Source organism: Bubalus kerabau, chromosome 10 (genome assembly GCF_029407905.1).
Source record: "Bubalus kerabau isolate K-KA32 ecotype Philippines breed swamp buffalo chromosome 10, PCC_UOA_SB_1v2, whole genome shotgun sequence".
Classification (NCBI taxonomy): domain Eukaryota; kingdom Metazoa; phylum Chordata; class Mammalia; order Artiodactyla; family Bovidae; genus Bubalus; species Bubalus kerabau.
In genome coordinates, this window is record NC_073633.1 from 92,125,950 (window position 1) to 92,138,940 (window position 12,991).

The window sequence follows — 12,991 nt, forward strand, 5'->3', positions numbered from 1 at the left end:
TGTGATAACTGTTCTTTTAGAATCATATTTTAATTATTTTTTAGACTCAGACGTTTTTGATACATCCTGTGACTAGAGTCCAAGGGTGAGAACAGTTAACTGGATTCTAACTGCTTGAGCCATGTCTTCCCTTTACCTCTAGGTGGCACTGGCAGCATTCATAAGCCCGGTCATATTCTTTACTAAGATTTTTGAGTTTAAATTCTGGGAACACTGATGGCCACTGAAGCACCCTAGTTCTGATCTCTGGTTCCTTGAAAATTGAGGAGAAAAACTAAAACATTTCTAAGTGTTTAGATAAAGGGCTGAACCAGGTATCTGGGCACAAACTACTAACTCTAATCATATTTTCCTGGAAAAGTTTTCTGTAGTGTTTTGAGACACTTGTGCTCTCAGATTTTGATGTATAGGGATAAAAGCTGAGTATATTACCTAGAATGAGAAGACAGTGAAATGGGCCCCTGACTTCTGCTCAGGTGTATGAAGTGCTGAGGGTCCCTTTTGTAATCTGAGATGTCTGAGCTTCCCTCCTGTGTGTGTCATGAGCTTCTTCACCTCCACTCATCCTCATTCAACTTGTCTCCTGTACCCTTCTCAGGAACTGATTATGTCCTGCCATAAACTGGACTTCTTTTTTTTTTTTTTTAACTTTTTATTTTGTATGGGAGTATAGCTGTTCAACACCCCACTCCAGTACTCTTGCCTGGAAAATCCCTTGGACGGAGGAGCCTGGAAGGCTGTAATCCATGGGGTCGCTGAGGGTCAGACACGACTGAGCGACTTCACTTTCACTTTTCACTTTCCTGCATTGGAGAAGGAAATGGCAAGCCACTCCAGTGTTCTTGCCTGGAGAATCCCAGGGACAGGGGAGCCTGGTGGGCTGCCGTCTGTGGGGTCGCACAGAGTCGGACACGACTGAAGTGACTTAGCAGCAGCAGCAGCATAGCTGTTTAACAACGTTGTGATAATTGCAGGTGAACAGCAAAGGAACTCATTCTCCCCCAAACTCGCCTCCCATCCAGGCTGTCACCTAATGTTGAGCAGAGTTTCATGTCCTATAGTAGGTCCCTGTTGGTTATTCACTTTAAATATAGTCGCATGTATATGTCCATCCCAAACTCCCTAGCTGTCTTTCCCCCTGCAATTGTAAGTTCTAAACTGGACTTCTTTTATTTTTAAAATTTATTTACTTTTAATTGAAGGATAATTGCTTTATACTCCTGTGTGAATTTCTGCCAAACATCAGCATGAATCAGCCATAGGTATACACATGTCCCCTCCCTCCTGCGCCTCCCTCCCACCTCCCTCCCCATCTCACCCTTGTAGGTTGTTACAGAGCCCCAGCTTGTGTTCCCTGAGTCATACTGAAAATTCCCATTGGCTATCTATTTGATATATGGTGATGTACTAAACTGGACCTCTTTTTTTTTTTTTTTAAGAGGGTTCATGAGAGCCTATATTTGTAAATTTTAAACCAGCTGTGACTGTCCATCATCATATTTCTATTAAATGTCATTTATTGTGCTTGTTGCAGAATTAGGATGAGATGACCTGGGTAGACACCCGTGGCCACACAAAACAATCTTCGTGTTCTGACATTCTTGTTCTTTGGTAGTCGGGGGAGGAGTCACATAGAGCGTGAGGAGCAGCACTGAATATCTAGTCTAGACTGGACTTCTTGAATGGGGAGAAGGCCTCAAGGTTATGCTCACTGTTTTTCCAGGATCTCATTGCACTATGTTTTGCATATTATTCCAAAGGTATTTCACCCACAATATTAACACCCTCTCTATTGGTTAAATTTGGTGTCGTTTTAAGCCTCAGTCATTCAGACATGAAATGAGAGCAGTACTGATATTTATTATAGAGTTTACTACAGATGTGCAAGTGCTTTGGCTGTTGGGTGTGTGTTGGAAGTCAGAAACCACTGACCTGAGTAACTCTTGTCTCTTGCCTCCAGCTGGAACTGAGTATATATATGTATATTTAAAAAGTGGATGCTCTTCCCCAGAATAATTTGGAAAACAACTTTGTAAAAATTTGGATTAAATTGAACAAAAAAAATACTAATTTTCAAGGCTTTGGCTTATTTTACCTGAAAGTATGCTGCTGCTACTGCTGCTAAGTCACTTCAGTTGTATCCGACTCTGTGTGACCCCATAGATGGCAGCCCACCAGGCTCCCCCGTCCCTGGGATTCTCCAGGCAAGAACACTGGAGTGGGTTGCCATTTCCCTCTCCAATGCGTGAAAATGAAAAGTGAAAGGGAAGTCGCTCAGTCGTGTCCGACTCCTTGCGACCCCATGGACTGTAGCCCACCAGGCTCCTCTGTCCACGGGATTTGCCAGGCAAGAGTACTGGAGTGGGGTGCCATCGCCTTAGATGAATGTAAAATCCTTACAATGGTTCATTATGATAGGCTATTAGTCCTGGGAGGGTGCATATGCTCTGCACAATAGCTTCCATGTGCCTAAGTCCCTGTGTCTTAACCACTGTGTATCTTGGCATTCATCTGTTGCTTTTTAATCCTCAGAAGCCGTTTGACAGTGTCATTACATTCAACAATAGTCTACAGCATCTCCAGCTCTGCAGCCTCTAGTAATCTTGGGTCACGTGTGTTTTAAATAGACATTTCTGAAGATAATCAGTTCGGGATGAGATCACTAGACCATTTTACTTTGAGGCTCAGCAAGAAAAACCATAATCTTTCCTAAAGAGACAGAACCAGTGGCAATGTAATTGGTTTCCTTGTTTAGAAAAGAATGATTTTATCCCTTATCACTTCCATTTGGGGCCTCAAAATTCATGTTTAAGTGACAGAAAGAATAAGTTCTTTTTGCAAGACAGTTCTGTGAAAAAAGAATTTTGTGTAAATTCTTTACATTCTTAAATTTGCTAAAGAAAAAGACCCAAAGTAGGTTCTTTCTAGGTAAATCATTTGATTTGTCCTTGCTTTGTTTACATAGGAAGTAGAAAAACTCTCATCATTTTCTTATATGTGAGCCAATTATTGAGACTTTAAAAAAAAAACTGTGTTAGTGGTATTTGAGTCCAGCATTTTGCCCCTTCCCAGTTGTGAGTTTCACGTGTGTGTTGCTGCTGTTTTGCACCAGCAGCAGACACTCAAGTTTCCAGAGAGGGGTGCTGTTCTCTACCGAAATGCTGTAGGTTCTTTTTCCTGTCAGAGGCGGAATCCAAAAAGACTTTGTCCTGGATTTTACAGTTTTAGGTGGATCCAGTATGTGGTCTAAATGATTTGATGAGGCCCTTTTGGAGACAAAACTAATAGCCAAATTTTCACTGAAACACGAAAAATAAAAAGTTGAAAGAAAAAAAAAACACCTTAAAACCAAATTGAGTTGAAAACCAAATGTGCTATCCGGTGACCCAAAGATAGGTAGCGCTGGCCACTGGGGGGAAATGAAAGTGTCCATCCAGGGAACCAGGAAAGTTCCACCCACGCTCTGGCCTGGGAGGAGGGGACCCTGACAAGGCCCAAGTCGGGGACCGCCCCTCTTCTGCCTCGGCCATATTGTTCAGTGGAAATTGAGAAAAGATCCCAAAGCATTTGAAATGCCTCTCCCTTCCTCCCCCACCCCCAGTTCCTTCTTCAGTAGCCTTCCTTGCTAATTAACACTGGCTCCGCTGGGATATTTACCTTTTCTCTGCTGGATTCCTGTGGTTTTGAAAGAATTCAGGTACTTGCCGGTTGCCAAGGAATTCAGATTACCTCACAGGCTGCACACTGTCCAGAATGTGCCACCGCAGTGAGACGGGGGGAAGAGACACTAACCAGGGGGAGAAAACCCTCTCCAGCGCTCATTGTCACCCTCCCTGGCAGGCCCCGGCTGTTTGTGAAGTTTGAGTCATTTCTGGCTCTGAAGAGCAGAGGATCAGGCTGGTAATCCCCTCCCAGACGGCTCCGCAGGGCGCTGCCTAGTCATCGCAGCACTTTGGCAGTCTCCGGCCGCAGCTGGTTGACAGCAGATCAGAGAGCTGGTGGGCCTCTCGTTCTCTTCCATGAGATTTTTCTGGGTCAGGCCGGGATGAAACCCAGTGGCTTCTGGCAAGACTGCCCGAGGTGCCGTCTCTTCATCCTCCAGGCCTTTCTGGCTCAGAACGGGTTCCACCTGCTAAAAGATAACACGTGTGCCACAGCCAGGGTCTCCTGAGAGCTGGCGTCCTCTTACTTTGTACAGTGGTGGTGAATGTTTGTTAGAATATGTAGCTATCAAAGCGGGGTCGGGGGTGCGGTGTTAACTGTCCTCCATCAGGATTCCCTATGACTCTGACTACGGTGTCACATTCATAGAAGAACAAAGTAGTTTTTGAATGAGGGAAGAGAGTTTGCAAAAGACCCCACCAACTCTGATTTCTTTTCCCGTTTGAGTCCCATGTTGGTCAAGTTCCCAAACGAGCAACTCCAAGTGTAGCTTTAGTTAGTGCTCGTCAGGTACCTGCTATATGTCTAACGCCAAAACCCTTTCCTTCACATTCACACTCAGGAGTTTGAGACAAATTATTATCATTGTCTTGATTCTTACTGAGAAACATTAGAAAGCAAAAAGGAAATGTTTTTGATTTAAGAATGCATTGTCAGAATAAAGATTATATATGTTTTAGTGTCACAAAATAAAAAAGAGAGAAAAGGGCATATAGTTCTCTATTCATCAGTAGGTTGTGAAATAGTACCAGGGTTTCAGATTTGGCAAAGAAAGCAGATATCCCCCTACCCCACTGCCTCCCTTTTTGTTTTCTACTCTTTCTTTATTTTGGTTTAAAGGTCAAGGCTATGGAATTCTGTCTTGAGGTGGTGGTTTAGTTGCTAAGTCATATCTGACTCTTGCAGCCCCCTGGACTGTAGCCTGCAAGGCTCCTCTCTCTGTCCATGGGATTCCGCAGGCAAGAATACTGGAGTGGGGTTGCCATTTCCTTCTCCAGGTTCTGTCTTGAGAACTGTTCCTAAATCTTGATTTCATTAAGAGGGAGGTTCAAGACTTAATTCATGATGTAAATTTCAGTATGTGTTAAGAGAGAAGTATTTATAAAGTTGTTGTTTATTTGCTAAGCCATGTCCAACTCTTTGCCAGGCTCCTCTGTCCATGGGATTTCCCAAGCAAGAATACTGGAGTAGGTTGCCATTTCCTTCTCCAGGGGATCTTCCGAACTCAGGGATCAAACCTGCATTTCCTATGACTCCTGCATTGCCAGGAGGATTCTGAGCCACCAGGGAAGCCCATCTAGTAGGGTAGTTTAATTCTAGTAAAGAAACTTGTTGAAGCTTTCAGACTTAAATAGAGTGAAGTTTGATATGTAAAAATCTAAATCACAAGTCACAAACCAGAATGCTTACAAGGACATTCACTGAGTAAGTTGGCTGGTTGGAGACTGGAGAACAGTAGATCACATGTCCCACCTGAAGGGCCTTTACTGTTTGTTCATTGGCAGTAAGTAACTGATGTGCAGTAATGCTGGTACTATGGTCTGAATGTGATCTCCCAAGTTCATATGTTGAAATCCTAACCCCTCCCCTCCAAGGTATTAGGAGGTGGGGGCTTTGGGGGGGATTAGGTCATGAGGGTGAAGCCCTCACGAATACAATTAGTGCCCTTTTATAAAAAAGGTCCTGGAGAGATTCTTTACCCCTTCCACCTTGTGAGGATACAACAGGAAGGTGCTCTCTGTCTGCCTGCATCTGGACCCTGGACTTCCAGCCAATGGAAATAAATTTCTGTTGTTTATAAGCTTCACAGTTTATGGTATTTTGTTATGGCAGCCTGAATGGACTACAACACGTGGTATTGCCAAATCTTCTGGCTGTTTTAAGGGAGGCTGAAAAAAATCTAGATTTTATTATTAATTATTAAAAATAAGAGAAACTTATTTTTGTTGATAAAAGTTTTTAGACTTTTAATTTTGAAACCATTTTGATGTTATAGAAAAGCTGTAAAAATAGTATGAAGAACTGCCTTTTCCATTTCGTCTGAGAACCTCATTCAAATTTGGCCAACTGTCCTGATAGTTTTCTTTATAATACAAGGGTCCAAATTCAGGATCACACATTATATTTAGCTGTCACGTCCCTTTAGTCTTCTTTGATCTGGAGTGTTTACTCTGCCTTTCCTTGACTTTCATGACTAGCATTTTTGAAGATTTAGGCCGATCTTTTTGTAGAATGGCCTTCAATTTGGGTTTGTCTGTTATTTTTTCATAATTAGACTCAGCTTATATATTTTTGGCCAGAATGTCACAGAAGTGATGCCATGTTCTCACGCATTAAATCTGATGGTATATGACAATTATTTAGTGGTGTTTGACACTTAGGACAACATCTGGCAGATTTCTCCACTGTAAAATTGCTTTGTTTTCCCCCTGTAATTGATACATATTATTATCTTATGAAGAGATACTTTGAGACCGTGTAGGATGTCATTCCTCATCACATTTTCACCCAATTTTAATATTCATTGATGTTTCTTGCTTGAATGAATGATTACTGTGATGGTTGTCCAGTGATGAATTTCTAATCCCATCATACTTTTACTTTTATTATTTGGCATTTTAGCCCCAGAAAGAGTTTTCTCTCCATCCTATTGATGTATTCATTTGTTTATATACACCAATGTGGACTTAAGGATTCCTACGTTACTTAATGGGTTATAATCCTTTACTCTCTTGATTTATTTTGATGCTCAAATTGCCCCAGATTTGGCCAGTGGGAGCTCCTGTAAGCTGACTTTGGTGTTCTTTTGACGTGTCCCTTCATTCTTTAAGCACAAGATATTTCAGGCTCATCTTCTTTCTCTGCCCAGCCCTGAATCAACCATTGTCTCCAAGGAGCAATGATTGCTTTTAATGGAGGATCAGGTGTGTGCATGCTCAGTCATGTCTGACTCTTTGAGACCCCATGTACTGTAGCCCACCCGGGGCCTCTATCCATGGGATTATCCTTGCACGAATATTGGTGTGGGTTGCTGTTTTCCTCCTCCACGGGGTCTTCCCCACCCAGGGATCGAATTCGTGTCTAACTACGACTCCTGCATTAGCAGGCAGATTCTTTACCACTGAACCACCTGCTGCTGCTGCTAAGTCACTTCAGTCATGTCCGACTCTGTGCGACCCCATAGATGGCAGCCCATCAGGCTCCCCTATCCCTGGGATTCTCCAGGCAAGAACACTGCAGTGGGTTGCCATTTCCTTCTCCGATTCATGAAAGTGAAAAGTGAAAGTGAAGTCGCTCAGTCGTGTCCGACCCTCAGTGACCCCATGGACTGCAGCCTACCAGGGTCCTCCATCCATGGGATTTTCCAGGCAAGAGTACTGGAGTGGGGTGCCATTGCCTTCTCCGACTGAGCCATCTGAGAAGCCCCTTAATGGAGAATAGTATTTGGAAATCCAGATACAGGTGCTAGATATGCTCATAGTTCTCAGCTATGTCTACTCTTAGGTTCGTGCAATGGACAGACCTAGGAAATATGTGTATAGATATACCTACATGTACAAATACATAGACATTTACATCTTTATTTTTTTTCTATATCTCTGTATTGAAAAGCAAGAGTTCAGGTGAACACCTCCAATTTTACCTCAAAACTACCGGATTTGTGCTCATTTTTCCCCTTTCCATATTTTTTGCCTTTTTTTCCAACAGCGAGGAATCTGACTTCTGTTATCTTCAACACACGTATTTACTCAGTTCCCTCATATGTAGCCAGTCTCCAACCTTCCTGTTACCACTCCATTCAGATGCCCTCCTTGAGTGAACTTTGACCCCTGTGGGGCCACCACCCTGCTTAGATAACCTCCTCCTTGTATTGCCTCTGGGCTGCCTTCCCATCCTGTCCACCATCTTCCTCACGTGGGCCTTGCCTGCCACTGGACTTGAGGAAGAAAGGTCTCAATTTTAAATGATGGCCAAGTTATTCAAGTTTTAAAACAAAAAACAATCTTTGTAGGTTGATCAGAACTTGGTTAGTAGGCCAGATCTGAAATTAGTAGGACCTTTGGTCTAGAAATAAGAAGAAAATGTGGGAAAGTGGTTATCAGAGATGAATAGGGTCTGTTCCATCCTGTTTCAGTGAGGACCGTAAGAACCTCCTGGGACGGGAGGACAGAGGTCACGTGCACCTGCCTTTCCTCTCCATGGTCTTCTCCTTTCCTTGTTCAGCTGACTGAAATAAACAAAGTAGCACTTTTGCCCTTTTGGGTAACTTCCATTGGGTTCAGGTTTTTCATTTTTGTTTTCTCTTATTCTTACTTCTGCTTATGCTCTGTAGAACTGTAACATAAATAATCTTGTCCCTGCTGAGTTTTAGAACATAAGTGCTCCAGCAAAAAGGAAGACTAGGAAGAAGAAATTTTTTTTTTTTTTTTTTAAGAGATGTAGTACTACTGAAAAAAGGAGTGTAGGGACAACAGATATGTTGGGTACCAGTTTACGGTTGACTGCCAGGCCTTTGCCAATCTTTTCACATTGTTGACCAAATTAGATCAGATACTTGAATTTAGAAGAGGTGAAAAACCTCTTTCTCTGAAGCAGAACTTTTTTTCCTCCTTCTAAATCATTATTTTGGGGGAGAGATGGCAGGAGGTATGTCTCTGTGAGGTAATGTCTGGTTGAGGCAGGCTGCCTCTGCAGGGCCTGCATGGGCCCCCCTCACATTGCACAAGAATTCAGAGAATGACTGGTTCCCTCTTCATTGAAGAATCTCTGAAGAAGAAAGGCGGGGATATATAGGTAAGGTTTACTCACCATAGAATGACATGGCTAAAGTTAAGTGATAACTACCGGAAGTTTCTGGAAAATCTGAGGTCCTTCTCATGCAGTCAAACTCTTGTCCCTTAGCTGTTCATGCCTGGTCAACATTTTCTCTTTGTCCACATCCTTCTTCCTGGCCTCATGTTTGTTTATTTTAGTTTTGAGGGTTTGTCCTTTTTCCACTCTTCTTTTTTGGCTCTTATATATTTCCAGTACGGGGAATTAAGGAACAGAGATAGTGGGTGAGTGAGAAGAAATAGAGGAAAGGAGAAATTTTAAATGCTGCCCTTTAATGTGGTAAAAATTCATGTTGACTTCATAGTCTGAGTAAGCACATGTAAATAATTTGCAAATCATATGAAAATAAACTTGTGGCCTTCCAGGATTTTTTTTCACACGCTTGGCTGTGCCTCTCGGGACAACTGCTTTAGTGAAGGGGGTGATACGGTTAGAGTGGTATGTAAACAGGGAATGATATATTTACCATAACCATTCAACTCGAGTGTCCTTTTGTTGATGTTGAGCATCACTGGAAAGTTTTCTCTCTCTTTGGCTACTTCCTTCAGAGGCACATATATTTTATACTTCGGTCTTCTTTTGACAACAGTCCAGAATATCGGATTGCTGCTCTGTTTTCAGTGGACTCCGTGTTTAATCCCTCTTTTTGCCTTCATTCCAAATTCAGGAATTAATCCACTCTATGTTTACATTTATGCCATTCTGTAGACCTCGCCTTTGTATGCTATTAATGCTGCCATTATTTTCTTAATTTTATAGATCAGTTTGTTTTTTTTCCTGTGGCTCTGAGTTCTAAGTCTATATATTATTATGCGTCCTTTTTTCCTTTTGGCATAATATTTTCCAAAGAATGCCTTAGTACCAGGTACTATTGTATAGACACTCAAGTGTTTCTTGACCAGCTAATGTGCCCTCATCTGTAGCATCCTATGCACAGTTTCCCTGATTGTCAATAAATTTGTTTTCATTTTAATCCTTCCTATCAGGCTAAGATTTTATATCAGAAAACATCCATGGTTAAGAACATGGATTTTGGAGTCAGTGTGATTTGGGGCAAGTTACTTAATCTTCCAAGTCATATTTTAATGTCCCTATCAAAAAAATTAGACATACTAGTCCCTACTTCAAAGAATTGCTTTAATGGTTGAATTAAATGTGATGTTATACATGAAACACTTAGCACGGGAGTTGGCACGTAATAAGCACTCAGGGTTTGAGCAGATGCCACCCTCTCTTTATTAATATCTCACTGATCCTATGTTTTATTGAAGCCCTATTGTGAGATTTAATCTGTGTCTCTTTTATCAGGTTTGCAACCGTGCGATATGACCAGGGAGCCAAGAACATTCGGAACCAGTTCATGCACCTGACCAACTACAGTGTGAATAAGAAGAGTGGAGACTATGTCAGGTACTGACTGTGCCTGAGCTAGGAGCCGGGGAGGTCAGCCTCACAGGCAGGTGCTGGAGTGCACTGGAGGAAAACTCGACCTTTATGTCCATGTGACTTAGAGTAGAGCTGTTAGAGTCGTTTCGTGTAGTTTTGAGGCTCACCTGCTATGGCTTCTCTATTGATTGCCCAGCCACAGTGTCCCCTTTCTCCACCACAACATGCCTGCCTTCCCAAGTTTCGTCTTCCTCATTGTTAAGTTCCCTCACTTGACTTAGGGGTGGGAATTTTCTAGGCATATGGAACTTTTTAGAAGCCAAGAAGTTAGGTCATTTCAGCACTTGGCAAAATGTATCAAAAGCTTCAAAAATACTGTGCCCTTTGACCCAGCAATTGTATTTCTAGGAACTTAACCTTAAGAAATAACAAAGGGTATGCACACAGGTTCAGAGACAAGAATGTTCATCCCTGTACATTGTCTGGGGGAAGAAGCAGGTTACTCTACAGTGCACGCAATTTCACTTCTTTTTTGAATACATAGGATAACTAAAGCTGATTTTTTTTTCCCCTTTGAGGGAGTGTGGGGGAGAGAAGAAAACTAGAAGGATAGATTTTAAAATGTGAATAGTCCTTAACTATAATGAATGGGATTATGGGTGGAGGATATCTGTCGTCTTCTCTGTGCTTTTATGTATTTCCTAAGTTTTTCTAAAACATTTTTATGATCAGGGGAAAAATGTTAGGAATAAATTAAATAAGAAAAGAAATGAGGCCATCTCAGAAAAAGATTCAGTGGAACAGAGTACCAGCCCAGCTGTGTGGAAATATTCTTTCTGCTCTGTTTTCTTTCATCCTGATAATTTTGCCAGAAAGTGGAAAAATAAAAAAGAAACCCAAACAGTTACTTTCTACTGAGACTAAAAATAGGTCCCTAGAAGGCCCAAGGAAAGAAAGAACGGAATCTGGAAGTGATGGCATAGTTGCCAGAGCTGTATAGATTTCATTGAGTGTCCTGTGACCGGTGTTTGGAATTGGTGGAAGGTACAGTATCCTGGACTTTGGAAGATGGGCAAAGATGCAACTGGTAGGTTGAGGGCTGGTGGTGGGGAATAAGGGGGCAGCTGTAAAATACAGGTTTCAGGTTGCAAAGCCCTTCCGGCAGCCTGGGAAGGTGCCCTGTTTGTGGCTGTAGCAGTGCCGTAGTTCACTGCTTCAGTTGTCGCCCTGGAGAGTTCTCCCTTGGGTGATACCTCAAAAGGTATCCCCAAAAAAGCCATGTCTACCACTTGACAGAAGGGAGCTTGCTTCAGATGCCAACACAGTTTTGTTCAGGGTTAGCTCATTAAAATGCTACACAAGATTAGCTCACTAGCCCAAGAGACTCAGTTCTGGTGTGAAAATGGCATTAGAGGTTGTTTTGTGGGCACATGTGACATTTACCTCAAAGGCCAGGTTAGTATCCCAAACCATTTCAGTCTATTAATGCATTGTGACCATTCTTAAATTTGTTCACAGTCACAAATTTGTTCTACTCATTCATGATGCATCATGTTTAGTTAAGGAGGATTTTGCCTTCTTTTCCCCCAACCTCCTTCATTAAGGTGAGCTGTTAATATATGCATTTTCATTTCGATGGAAGAAACTGGTACAAAGGCAGATATGACAAGAAAGGACCAAGAAAAAAAAATGGGTGAATGGAAGTCAGCAAAGGGAAGATTTTTCTAAAGACTATTTGAAAACTCTTATTTCTAGAGGCAGGCCTAGTTGCCTCTGTGACCTTGATCCATGAATCTGTTTTAGCTGTGATGATCCGGAAGTGGAGGATTATGGGAACAAGTGGAGCATGAGTGCTATGCTCCGGTATCTGAAACAAGAAGGCAGAGACACAACTGGTGAGTGCCGGGCCTGTTCCTTCCTGACTTCGCTTCTTGCGTCACTGTACTATTGCCTCTTGCCAGGAGTCTTTCTCTCTACTTCTGAAAGTGTCGCTGAGATGTCTAATGGGATCATGGTTCTTAGTGCTAATTTTTCCTGCCCAGAGAACAACGGGCTTACTTATCATGGCTCCCCAAATCCCTTTTCTTGTTTCTCGTTTGGAAGACAACTTTTTCCTTAGTCTTTAGTGAGTTTGTCCTTCTTGACTATCAAAGTGCTCTCACTAAACTACGGTCAGCTTTTTAGATTGATATAACAAATTGTCTTACCTCTGCATTGGCCCTGAGTTCAGATTTTCCTCAGGCAGTCTCTCTCATTCATGTTGTTGAATTAGTGAACGCATGGGGTCAAGTTTGAGTACAAGGGCTCTGAATCAAAGTGGACACTATCACTGAGCCTTGAGCAGAATGAGAACCTGTGCCTGGTTCAGTCCACAAAGGGCAGGGTGAGAGGAGGAGAATAAGAAGAGGGGAAGACTCCTTTTCCAGTCTGTCTCTTGTCGTTGGAGGCCACTTGAGTGCATCCCCCAGGACCTCCATTCTTGCCTGCATCCCTCTGTTCACATACATGCCTTGTCCTGGAGCACCATTCACATGGAGCACCATTCACATGCCACGTGGAGACTTCTTTGAATGAGCACGTGTGCTTTTATAATTATGCTGTGTTCTGGAATCCAGTCCTGATCCGTGCATTATAGTGTTTTGTTTTTTTCCTCTGTAGCACTGATGGCCCATGTAGAGGACCTGATCATTAAGACTATAATCTCTGCTGAACTAGCTATTGCCACAGCCTGTAAAACCTTTGTTCCTCATCGGAGCAGTTGTTTTGGTAAGTGAAAAGGGGCTCGGGAAGTTGGGATGGGATCCTGGGGTAGAGAGGCTTAGTGATTCTA

At 42.5% G+C, this 12,991-nt stretch overlaps 1 protein-coding gene across 5 annotated transcripts in view; it reads left to right on the forward strand.

Moving 5' to 3' along the window:
• TTLL5 (tubulin tyrosine ligase like 5) overlaps positions 1-12,991 on the forward strand; it is a 316,639-nt gene that overhangs the window by 40,054 nt on the left and 263,594 nt on the right. For all 5 annotated transcript variants that reach the window (XM_055538712.1, XM_055538711.1, XM_055538708.1 and 2 more), the window contains exons 10-12: positions 10,084-10,185; positions 11,965-12,056; positions 12,820-12,927. In XM_055538712.1, the coding sequence (XP_055394687.1) occupies positions 10,084-10,185; positions 11,965-12,056; positions 12,820-12,927 (302 nt within the window). The remainder of the gene's footprint in view (positions 1-10,083; positions 10,186-11,964; positions 12,057-12,819; positions 12,928-12,991) is intronic.